General features: G+C 30.0%; 1 protein-coding gene and 1 long non-coding RNA gene across 2 annotated transcripts; both read left to right on the top strand.

Moving 5' to 3' along the window:
* Positions 1-345: 345 nt before the first annotated feature.
* On the top strand, positions 346-1,118 carry LOC108465150 (uncharacterized). Its single transcript, XR_001868403.2, has 2 exons — positions 346-621; positions 881-1,118. It is a non-coding gene; the product is annotated as an uncharacterized LOC108465150 (long non-coding RNA).
* A 2,169-nt stretch (positions 1,119-3,287) lies between these two features.
* Positions 3,288-11,148, top strand: LOC108465151 (subtilisin-like protease SBT5.6). Its single transcript, XM_017765474.2, has 9 exons — positions 3,288-3,458; positions 3,575-3,770; positions 3,861-4,049; positions 4,245-4,356; positions 7,208-7,769; positions 7,870-7,964; positions 8,054-8,411; positions 8,510-8,723; positions 10,451-11,148. The coding sequence occupies exons 1-9, from the start codon at positions 3,387-3,389 to the stop codon at positions 10,987-10,989; spliced, it is 2,337 nt and encodes a 778-aa protein (XP_017620963.1). The 5' UTR covers positions 3,288-3,386; the 3' UTR covers positions 10,990-11,148.
* The last annotated feature ends 609 nt before the right edge of the window (positions 11,149-11,757 follow it).

The raw sequence follows: 11,757 nt of genomic DNA, 5'->3' as shown, positions 1-11,757 counted from the left end.
TGAAATTATAGAATGACGAACTAGAACAGTATAAAGTCAATAGCATAATCCAAGATAATACATATTAAAATAATAAATTTAAAAGAGGAATACAAAACGTGAGCCAAAGCTTAATTGAAATAAAAACAATCCTATAGAGACAATTAATAATGAAAAAACATAGAAGGTGACACAAGGGCCAAATCACAATGCGTGCAAATGCGCGCGGACCAAAAGCGAAAATGATCCAAATTCCAAAATGCAGCACGCAAGCATGGACTAAATTAAAACTGTGCATGAATTTCAAGGAAAATTTTAAAAAAATTTAAGAAGTACTGAAACACGGCTTGATTGAACACTAGCGCAAAGGGGGAGGACCAATTGTGTAAATACCCCATTTTGGGCCAAAATGCATGGGTACAGCACCAAACGGTGCTGTTTTGTTTTGCCTTTTAAGCCCTAAAAAAATCTGGTTGAAATCATTTCAGTTTTGCTTTAGGAAAACCTAAATTTCAAGACCCCCCATATCAACCACACATGCCACACCCCCAAATGGAGAATTAGAGGCGATCCCGACTCCCTCCTAGGCCCGATCTCAACGACGGAGGAAACTTCGACGACCACGTGACCACCGGAAGTCAGGTAAACTCCCTCTTTTTTTAACTTTAGTTTCGTATAAATCAAAAAAAAAATCTAAAGGAAGAAAAAAAATGGTAGAGAAATAAAACAAAATGACACAAAAAGTAAAACCACAGTAAAATCACCTTGATTGCTTTTTTTAAAATCTGCTTTACTTTGATTTTTCTGCTTATCTTCTTTGAAAAACAAAAAAAAGGTCCCTTCTACAATACATTTCTAAGGTTTTATAGCCGACTTCACAACCTATTTCACTTGTTTGCAGGTTCATGGGCGTGTACGTCTCCTACGTGGAGGTGGAGTGACGCACGGTGCGGAGATTCGCACGATGTACGGAACCTGAGGATTGCTTCGGTTGCAAACAGCAACACCTTTGCTTGCTGAAATTTGTTTATGCCTTGGGCCTTGTAGTTTGGGTTTGTTTTTTATTTAGTTTTGTATATGTGTGGGCCTGGGCATAAATTAGGCCTAACAATAATATTAGCAAATATTTTTTTATCAAATTAATTCTAAAATCAGAATTAAACATTAAAATGTTAACAACATCACCTTTGACTGGGACAGCAGGGCCCTACACCCACAAAATATTATTTTAGTCCTTTAATTTTTAAAAATATAAGTTATTTTAATAGTAAAATTATACTTCATCTCACAAATCCCTTTAAAAGTTTTATAAATAATAAGCATATAAATTGTACTTTTACCAATTTAAAATTTTATAATTTAACTTTGGTCCCTCTAAATTAAAGTTTTTGCTTTGTCCCTTTTAGGTACTAAAATATATAATTTTATCAAATATAAATATCATGTTAAATAAAAAATATCGAAAATATTATATTAAAATAAAATGTCAAATTTAAACACCAAATAATATATTAAGAAATAATATATATTTTTTTATTTTCCATATTACACCCTAAAGACACATGAGTTGCAGTGGAGGCTTTCTTACCTTGAGATGATATAATATATATTTTTTCAAATGGGTAATTATTTCGCACTCTACTAGTAAAATTTTTAAGGCTCTAAATAAGGTTAGAAAAGATGATATGTATCCCGTTTTCATACCTTCAATAGCATATTACCTTTTTATTATGAGTAAGAAAATTCAATTTAATTAATTTAAAATTTAATTTTTTAATTGAATCAAGTTATTAGAATTTTTATTTTTTGAATCAATTTGAATAAATAATTGAGTTTTGAGTTCGAGTCGAGTTAAATTTTACAATTTGAATAACTCAAATAATTTGAATATAGATTGATATAAATATCTTTTAGTTCTCACAATTTTAAAAATGAGCAAATCGATCTCTATCAATAAAATTTCAAAAAAAATTCAAAATAACTTTCAATTTCAAAATATTTATAAAAATTCCAAAATTATATATATATATTTTAAAAATTTCCAAAGAATATATAAAGAAAGTTAAAATTTTAAAAATTAAAATAATAATTTTGGGATGTAAATAAATTAATTAATGATTTAAGTTTATCATATTAAAATATTTTTTCTTCTTATTTTGCTTTGAAAAAGTTTTCAAATATATATATAGTTTCAAATTTATATCTTCTAACATGGAACTAGTTATATTAAAACAAGATTTTAATTTGGAATGTTTAATTTTTAATTTAACTCGAGTAATTTCACTCAATTTGATTCGAGTCGACTTGAATTTCATTTCACTGGACTCAATTAAAAAAAATTCAACTCGAGGTAGGATGATAAAATAAGACTCGTTAACTCAATTAACTCAAATTTTTTTACTCGATTTTATCAAATGTTTACCCCAACTTTTAACCCTGATTAAGAAAAGTAAAAACCTAGGCATAACGTTAAAAGGATGCTTTTATTAATTATTTAGTATATTACATTTTAATAAAAATAAAACTTTAAAGATAAAATAATTTAATTATAATTGTTTTATCTATCATCAAATAAATATATTTAATAAAAACTCATGAGTTGACTGATGTACAACTAGAGTTTCGGATTTTATCACAAATCATATGGGTGTAAAAATTAAATCTTTAAGTAAATTACGTAACTATTAATAATAATACTTTATATAATATATGGAATTAAAATTAAAAGAATAGTTTAAATTGTGAGTAAATTTTTTAAATAAATAAATACGTCATATTAAGAATATAATTTATCTCATCATATATAAATTTTATACTGATTTTATTAAAAATATAAAAAAAAGCACCGTTGTAAGAATATAACTTATTTCAAATTTGTAAGGAGAATTTAATAAATTTTTATTGGTTGACCTTGGATTGACTTGTAACATAAGCTCAATCAGATATTTAAATAATAGTATAAAAGATAAATATACAACCAATGTTGGTAAAACATTGAAATGTTTGTGAAATAATATTGAAATGCATAAAATATCAAAATAAAATTAATGATATGAGTTCAAATGTCAATATATGTAAATTTTATGCTTATTTTCTTAAAAGCTAAAAAAATAAAAATATTATCATAACAATATTACTTATTTTAAATATGTAAAATACCTTAGTAATTTTTAAAAGCATAATTATTTTTAATTAAAGATATACTTTTAACTTTTTTCAATTAGAGATTCCCATATTTATCTGTAAATACAGTAAATGCTAAGAAGATTTTTCAAAACCATGTAACAATCCATATATCATGTAAAGTGAAAGAGTTGTAATTATCAGTATACACAATTGATCAAGACGCTTATAAATATAACATTATCTCTCCATAGGATTGACAATACTCAGTGCCATTATTTGCCATGAAGAACACTCTCTTTTGTTTCCTTCTCTTGATTGTCGTTCCTATCTTGGCCTCATCTGTTGAGAAAAAAGTACTTTTTCTGTTTCTCGTAACTCTTCTATTATTTCTTCAACATCTTTCTGTAGTAAAGTTCTCTCTCGGAACTCTAATTTTCATGTAAAATATATATATTTATTGTCTATGTAGGTGTATATAGTTTACTTGGGGCTACACAACAATGGGGAGAAAGCTTTGCATGAGATTGAGAAAACCCATATCTCATACTTACTTTCAGTCAAAGAATCTGAAGAAGATGCTAAATCTTCCCTTCTTTACAGCTACAAACACAGCATCAATGGCTTTGCTGCAAAGCTTACACCAGATGAAGCCTCCAAGCTCTCTGGTGGGTGACTCATTAGCAACATATTTCTTCATCTCCATTTCTGAAATTAATACCTAATAATAATGCTTGGGTTTTCATTTTTCCTCACAGGAATGGATGGGCTTTTGTCAGTGTTTCCTTCACATGGAAAGCACTCAGTGCAGACAACAAGGTCATGGGAATTTGTTGGCTTAGATGAAGGAGATAGCTATTCATGGGAAAAGCTTAAGATGGGAGGAGAAGACTTATTGTCAAAAGCTAAACATGGCAAAAATGTCATTATTGGAGTGATGGATAGCGGTAAAAAAGTTTTGCAATTATAATTTTAAACTATATATGAATTCCAATGCCATCTTTTTAGATTACTCATGTGACTGTCTCAAGCATTATTGCTTTTGTTGTATTAAGACAACTGAGTAGCAAATAATTCATTTTTCTAAATGTATTATGTAATTATTGGATTGTTTTACTGTTTTGGGGGTCTTATCAATTTAGGTGTATGGCCGGAATCACCGAGCTTCAGTGACCAAGGAATGGATCCCACCCCAAAATCATGGAAAGGAATCTGCCAAGGAGGAGTCGCTTTTAACTCATCCAATTGTAACAAGTGAGTGAATTTTCCTTCTTTGCTTTCTATTCCGCTATTCGGCTTGACTTGCCACTTCATGTATGGGTTCCAGCATTCATTCTTTATAATAATATTTATTATTTTAATATTCTAAAACCCTAAACATTCACATTTTAAATCCTAAAACTCTAAACTTTACCCTACATACTTAAAGCTAAATTTTAAATTTAATTAAAAACTATTTAAGGGCTCAAACGTGTGAGCATATGTTTTTCCTTAACTTTCATGGTATTTGTGTCCTATTAATCAAACCATATTTAGTAAAGGTTTGAGAAAAATTTCCCTTTCATCTAATTTACTTGTGATGAACTTTATATAATTTGTTGAATAGCATGCAAATTTTATTGCACACTGAGGGGTTTCTATTCCGCTTTTTCGAGGTTCGTTTCATGTGTCAAAATCTCGTGAAAACAATCTGAAAATGGCTCCTAATAAATCCAATAATCTTTGGGGAAAGGAGGGCCCTTTTCCATTTGGATTGATAGGACCAGCTAAGGTTCTTTGATTATTATCGAAGAGTCAATTCTATGATTACACCCCGTAGTTAATGAAAATTCCAGCTTTAGTCTTTACATTTTAATTTAATCAATATTTTTAGAAGTGATTTGATTAATTTTAGTGTTTATATTTTTAAATTAATTAATTTTAATCTATATATTTTTAAATTTTAAAATTTCTATTCTACTAAAAATAGTAATTAAATTTATTGGATTAAATTCAATTAATAATTTTATACTAAACTATACAAATATTTATCCCTATCACATTCACGTGACTCTATACCCACCTTACACTACTGATAGAGTATCTTACATAAGTCCCACCAAGAACCCCTTTTATATACACTTTCAAGGACATGAGAAAAGGGTCATTCTACCCTCTGCAACCAAGTTTCATGGGGCTCCCAATAGCTTCTCCCCTCTCAGCTTATCCTTTACGACACTCCACTCGTCCGCATTTTGGATTGGGTGAACTGTCCTCAAGCTTCAAATCCAAATCTTGTATCAACATGTACTATGTGTATAGTTGTAGATTTTGTCAATATTCTTCAATTGGATTATTTTAAGTCTCTATACAATTCAAAATTTGAAATTTACAAAATGACAATTATTAATCTATTAATTGAATTTTTAATGAGTAATACGTGGAAATAACAAACTAATATGACATTATGCATATGGTAATAACATAATTGAACGAACTTAACAACCGTATGATGTGGACATAAATTTTAAAATTTGGAAAACATATTAGCTAAAAATGACCAAATTAAAGTCTAAAGACTAAATACTTTCGTCTAAAGTATAAAGAGTTATTGCAGAACTTAACCTATCAAAGGTGATAATCTTTTTATGGTTAGAAGTTGAGTCATTTTCCAAACGATAAACATGTGATGTCATAAGTTTTGTACTCTTTTAAATTTAAAATTTAATTTTTGTACTTTTAATTTTTAAGAATTTAATACCTGTACTTATTTTAAAATTCAAGTTCAATTATTAACCTTGTTAAAATTCAGATTTCTCTCTACTTAGTAGGCATGTAATTAAAAAAATTGACGTTGGACCTAAATTTAATGAAAAAATTTAAAAGTATTAACAATTAAATCTGAATTTAATATTTAAAAATAATTAAATTAAATTCTTTAAAATAAAATATAATAACTAAATTTCAAATTTAACAACAACTATCACATTTACCACTTTCAATTAACATCAGGAGAAGCTTTGCATATACACCAACTTCGAAATTGTCGTTCAAAATTGAATTATGTGTAGCTAAATTAAGCCAAAACTCCATACTTTTTATAAATTGTTTTCTTTACTATTCAAAATACAAAAGCAAATAACGAGAAGGAACTTTTAGGGTAATTGGTAATATATCACGATGGTTCCGCTGATAATAGTTAGATTATATTTTGTTTTTTTTGTTAAAATATTAGATAAGTTATTCTTTATACTTTAGATTAAATAGTAAAATAGATTTTTTTTTGTAAAAAATTCATTCCTTTCTACTCTAAAAATTAGCATGATTGATAAAATAATTAAACAATAACACGGGCATGTTATGTGTATCTCCTACTAATGTACATAGATCAATTTTAAAAGTAGAAATGAATAAGATTTTAACAAAATAATTAATTTACTCTTTAATTTAATATATAGAGACTAATTTACTTATTTTTTAAATAATAAAAAAATAAAATATAATTTACTTCCTAATAATGTTACAAAACTGCATGCAGTAGACATGACAGCCTAGCCTGCACATCCTTCTATAGATATTGAAGCAATGTTATTTTGTTAAGAAATTGCGTCGATGAGTCCCTAATTTGGTTGTCCAATTCACCCAAAACAAGATAGCAATTCTGACTTGTGTTTATTGCTTTTGTTTTATTTCTTTTCTTTCTCCAGTCTTGTGAACTGTTATCACTGCAATGCTGCAACCATTGGGGTCAGTCTCTTTTGTTTTCTTCTTTGGCCTCTTAGCCTTTCATTATTCAATATTAACCGAATTAACTTGCTAAAATTTCATTCGGCCCGGAGAATTTATTAATTATAAAAAAAATCTTTAAATTATTATTGTGATTATCTGTTAAGCTTAATCTTAATAAACTTCTATGTCTTTTGATTTTGGTTGATTTGATTAGATAAAAACCTATCAAAATGCACTGAGTTATTTTGATTTGATTAATTCATTCCTAATAAATTTTGATTCCGTTAACTATCAATTAAATTGTTGAATGATTTGGGTTATTTATTGTGGAATAGCCCTCACAATTATATGGTTAATTTCAAGCATTTTAATCAAATCTTTAATGCTTTTGACACAGAAAGATAATCGGAGCCCGATACTACGTAAAGGGTTTCCAGAATGCATACGGGCCCGTAAACGCGACGGAAGACTACCTCTCCCCACGAGATATGGATGGCCACGGAACGCACACTGCCTCCACAGCGGCAGGCCGACAAGTTTCCGATGTTGCCGCCTTCGGTGGGTTCGCAAAAGGCACGGCTTCCGGTGGGGCTCCTTTGGCTCGCCTTGCCATATACAAGGCCTGCTGGGCGATCCCTAACCAACCCAAAGCGGATGGCAACACTTGTTTCGATGAAGATATGCTTGCAGCTTTGGATGACGCCATAGCTGATGGTGTTCACATACTTAGCGTTTCCATTGGAACCGCCAAACCTTTACCTTTTGAACATGATGTAATTGGTCTTGCTGCGTTAGAGGCTGCAAAGCGCAACATCCTTGTTGTATGCAGTGCGGGGAACAGTGGTCCTGCCCCTGGAACATTGTCGAACCCGGCGCCGTGGATAATTACGGTCGGTGCTAGTAGCCTTGACCGCGCATTTTTTGCACCCGTTAAGCTAGGCAATGGCTTGAAACTTATAGTAAGATACCATCAGATCATTCATTAAAATTACTATATTTTTATGCTCATCATGATGCAAATATTCTTGTTCTCCAATCATGGTTTAATTTAATTAATAGGGACAAAGTGTTACACCATACAATATGAAGAAGATGTCCCCATTAGTTTACGCAGGAGATGTAGTTGTCCCTGGTGTGCCTCTAAACGTTACAGGGTGAGTTTCTTTCCTTTGATATGCATATATGTATCTTGTACTTCACAAGGTCAATTATCACACTGGAACGAAATTGGTTGTTATTTTAGTCAATGCCTTCCTGGTTCACTCGACCCCAATAAGGTGAAAGGGAAGATCGTGGTGTGCACGAGAGGGGCTGGTCTAAGAGTAGGTAAAGGCTTGGAAGTAAAAAGAGCCGGTGGTGTGGGTTTCGTCTTAGCCAACGCCAAGGCTAATGGAGATGAAATAGCATGTGACGCTCATTTGCTTCCTGCAACTACGTTGACCTATGATAGTGGGATTAAGATTCTTGAATACATCAACTCTACAAAGAACCCGATGGCAGTGGTCAGTCCAGGCAGGACAGTATTGAAGTACAAGCCCGCACCCTTCATGGCTGGATTCACCAGTCGTGGTCCAAATGTGGTGGATCCCAATATTCTCAAGGTAATTTCATGATGTTTTTGTTGTCAAGTTTATTTGTTGGCGGTTTGCTATCTTCTAACAACTTCTTCTGGTTACTGGATCCCATATACGATATGCAGCCTGATATCACGGCTCCAGGACTTAATATTTTGGCAGCATGGAGTGAAGCATCATCTCCCTCAAAGCTACCAGAGGATAAGAGATCAGTGAAATATAACATTTACTCAGGAACTTCCATGTCTTGCCCTCATGTCTCTGGTGCCGCCGCGCTTCTCAAAGCTATACATCCGGATTGGAGCATTGCTGCTATCAAATCTGCTCTCATGACCACAGGTAATATCTTAAAATTTAGAGATATGATCTTCACTCGGTCAGTTCCGTAAAGAAGTTGAAAACAGAAATATTTTGTTTTATAGAAAAAATTGAGATAGGCGAGTCGATTTAAATCAATTGGTTTGGTTGGTTAACCCTCCAATATCCTTTTCTTTTCTAAGTTATGTTGCATAAGAAGCTTGGAAAAATTGGATTGGAAAAATTATATTTATAAAAATTCAATTTTTAAATTATAGGAAAATGGTAAAATAATTATACATAAACTCTTTTAAGTTAGGATTTAATTTTAAAAATCCATTTTAATTATTTTATTTAAACATTTCATATAAAACATACTATATTAATATTAATTACTTTATTGAAAACCGATACTTGAGTAATTTCTCTTGTCTGTCAACTTGAGAGTTATACATTTGTGTATTGATACCAACTAGTGACATTTAGGTACTAGTATTAACTACTCCGTTAGGAGGAATTTTCAACTTTTTATTTATAGTTTTATCAAGTTTTAATTATTTATAATAATAAAAATTAATTTTAAATTGAATTTTTAAGTAATAATTACATATTAAATAAAATTAATTAAATTTTAATAATTGTTTAGGCATTCAAATTATTGTGAATCATTTATAAATTAAGAAAATATTATTTTTCTTACTCTAACAAATTTGATAGGAATATTAAATGTTTAAATTAATTATATAAATGAATTAAATTTTAATAATTGTTTAGGCATGAATTCTAAAATTAAGTTTACTTATTTTAATTAGTTATAATTGTCTAATTGATTTTTGTGAAATTAAAAATAACGGTTGTGATGAGATTGAGTGGTGTAATGTGAAATTAAAGTAAGTTGTGACAGTATTTGAATTTAAATGTAGTTGTAATGGTTAGTTGAAGGATAATGAAATAAAAAATTATCTTTATGAACATATTAGATGAAAACTTGTATAAAATAAAATTTTAATTATTTAACCATTATGAAACTAATAAATAATTCTAGTTATTATAATTATATTTATATAAAATAATTGCTTAATTAGTTTTTAAAACATGATAGTAATAAATTAAATAATATCTTTATTTTATTTATTATTGATGCAGTTATTAATTTTATTTAAATGAAAATTGAGAAGTCAAGTGCTACAGATGATTTTTCATCTATATAAATTTTGAGCGGATGATAGTATATTTTATTTTCTATCTTATTATTAAATTCAAATTTAAAAATAATTATAGTATTTAATTTAATATTATTAGCTAAAAATTTGAAATAAAATAAATTTTTGATAATTGTACATTTAAAATAACTGGAATTTAAACTACCATTATTAATTTTAAAATAAAGTTAGTACTTAAATAGAACTCTAAGTATAAAATACAAGGAAAAGAGAATGTGATAATTTTATTTTTTTAAAATTGTACTAATTTTATTGATGTAAAATAGAGTTATTATTTTGAATAATGTTATTTAACATAAAATAAAATTATATTATATGTTGAATATGATAAAAATGCTTCAATTATTATTTAATTTTTTTTATTATAATATTTGAATTGATAATTTAATATATTTTAATTATATTCAATTAAATTTAAATATAAAATAGAAGGGAGCAGGCTAATTTTATTTTAATCATAAGCATAAGGCTATAAGCCCCACCCGCAGTCATCTTTTTATTGTTATGTAACTTTTTACACCTAACCATCTTATTTCTATGTCACAGCCGCAATAACGAACAGTTTAGGTAAGGCAATTACAGATGCAGGCGGTAACAATGCAACTCCCTTCCAATTCGGGGCCGGCCATTTCCGTCCAATTAAGGCAGTCGATCCCGGTCTTATTTACGACGCCTCGTACGACGATTATCTTCTCTATCTCTGCACCGCTGGTCCGAAGTCCCTTATAGAACTTAGCTCTACATTCAAGTGCCCGCCTAACCCTCCTTCAACACTCAACCTCAACTATCCATCCTTCGCAATTCCCAACCTTAACACCACCGTCACAATCACGAGAACAGTCACAAATATTGGAAGACCCAAGAGTACATACTTCTTCAGTGCCAAACCGCCGCCAGGAGTCCGTGTAAAGGCGTCGCCCAGTATTTTGCAGTTCAAACGAATAGGGGAGAAGCTGAGCTTCAACATCACAGTGTCCCCCATAAATGATCCCCCAGTGAAGAAATCTGAGTATGGGTTTGGTTGGTACAGTTGGGATGGTAGATACTATCATGTAAGAAGTCCTATGGCTGTTTATTTACCATAATTTTTGTAGGTTTTTTCGTGTTTCCCATTTTTAGTGGCTACATTTTTAATTGGTCAAAGAAACACTAGTATTTTAGTCCTTTTGTTTGAATATTGAATAATTTTGATTTTACATCGCATTCGGGATCACAGTCAAATGTAAAGATGCAATCGATTGAAACCTTGGCTTCCATTTGTCAAATGCCCCCTAATTTGAGAAACAATCACCCCTAAAAAATGTTTGTATACTGCATGGTATAAAATGATTCAAGTAATCTTATAATTTTAACAAGAAAATTTCTGTCTCCAAAATGGACAGAAACGATTGCTTGGAATTTTACCGAAATTCTACCAAAAGCTCTTATAAAGCTAGTATAGGTTTAGGAAAAGCATTAAAAAATGGGAATAGCTAGATTATGTAACAGAGAAATCCCAACCATTGGATAGAAAAAAAAAAAGGTAAAGAAAAGATAAAATTGACTTTACTCGGATACTTGTATTTAATAGAACAAAAAATATGAGATTTGTGAAATAAAACCCTAAGCAAGAAAAGAAACACCAAACCCCTCTCGCTAATCATCATCTTCGATTGCCACTCCTATTTCCCCTCGTTTCTTCTTCCAGTTAAATAATATTCTAGTCTCGTTGTCATCTGCATTTCTTTATTGGCGAAGGGCGACGTTCCCTGTCATTTTCTACACTTTCATCGCCGATTGGTTTAAACCTTAGTCATAGCCATCATCATCTGCATTTCTTTATTGGTGAAAGGTGATGTTTACCAAAATCATTT

This window comes from Gossypium arboreum, chromosome 6, assembly GCF_025698485.1.
Source record: "Gossypium arboreum isolate Shixiya-1 chromosome 6, ASM2569848v2, whole genome shotgun sequence".
NCBI classification, from domain to species: domain Eukaryota; kingdom Viridiplantae; phylum Streptophyta; class Magnoliopsida; order Malvales; family Malvaceae; genus Gossypium; species Gossypium arboreum.
This window is presented reverse-complemented; position numbering and strand designations above follow the sequence as displayed.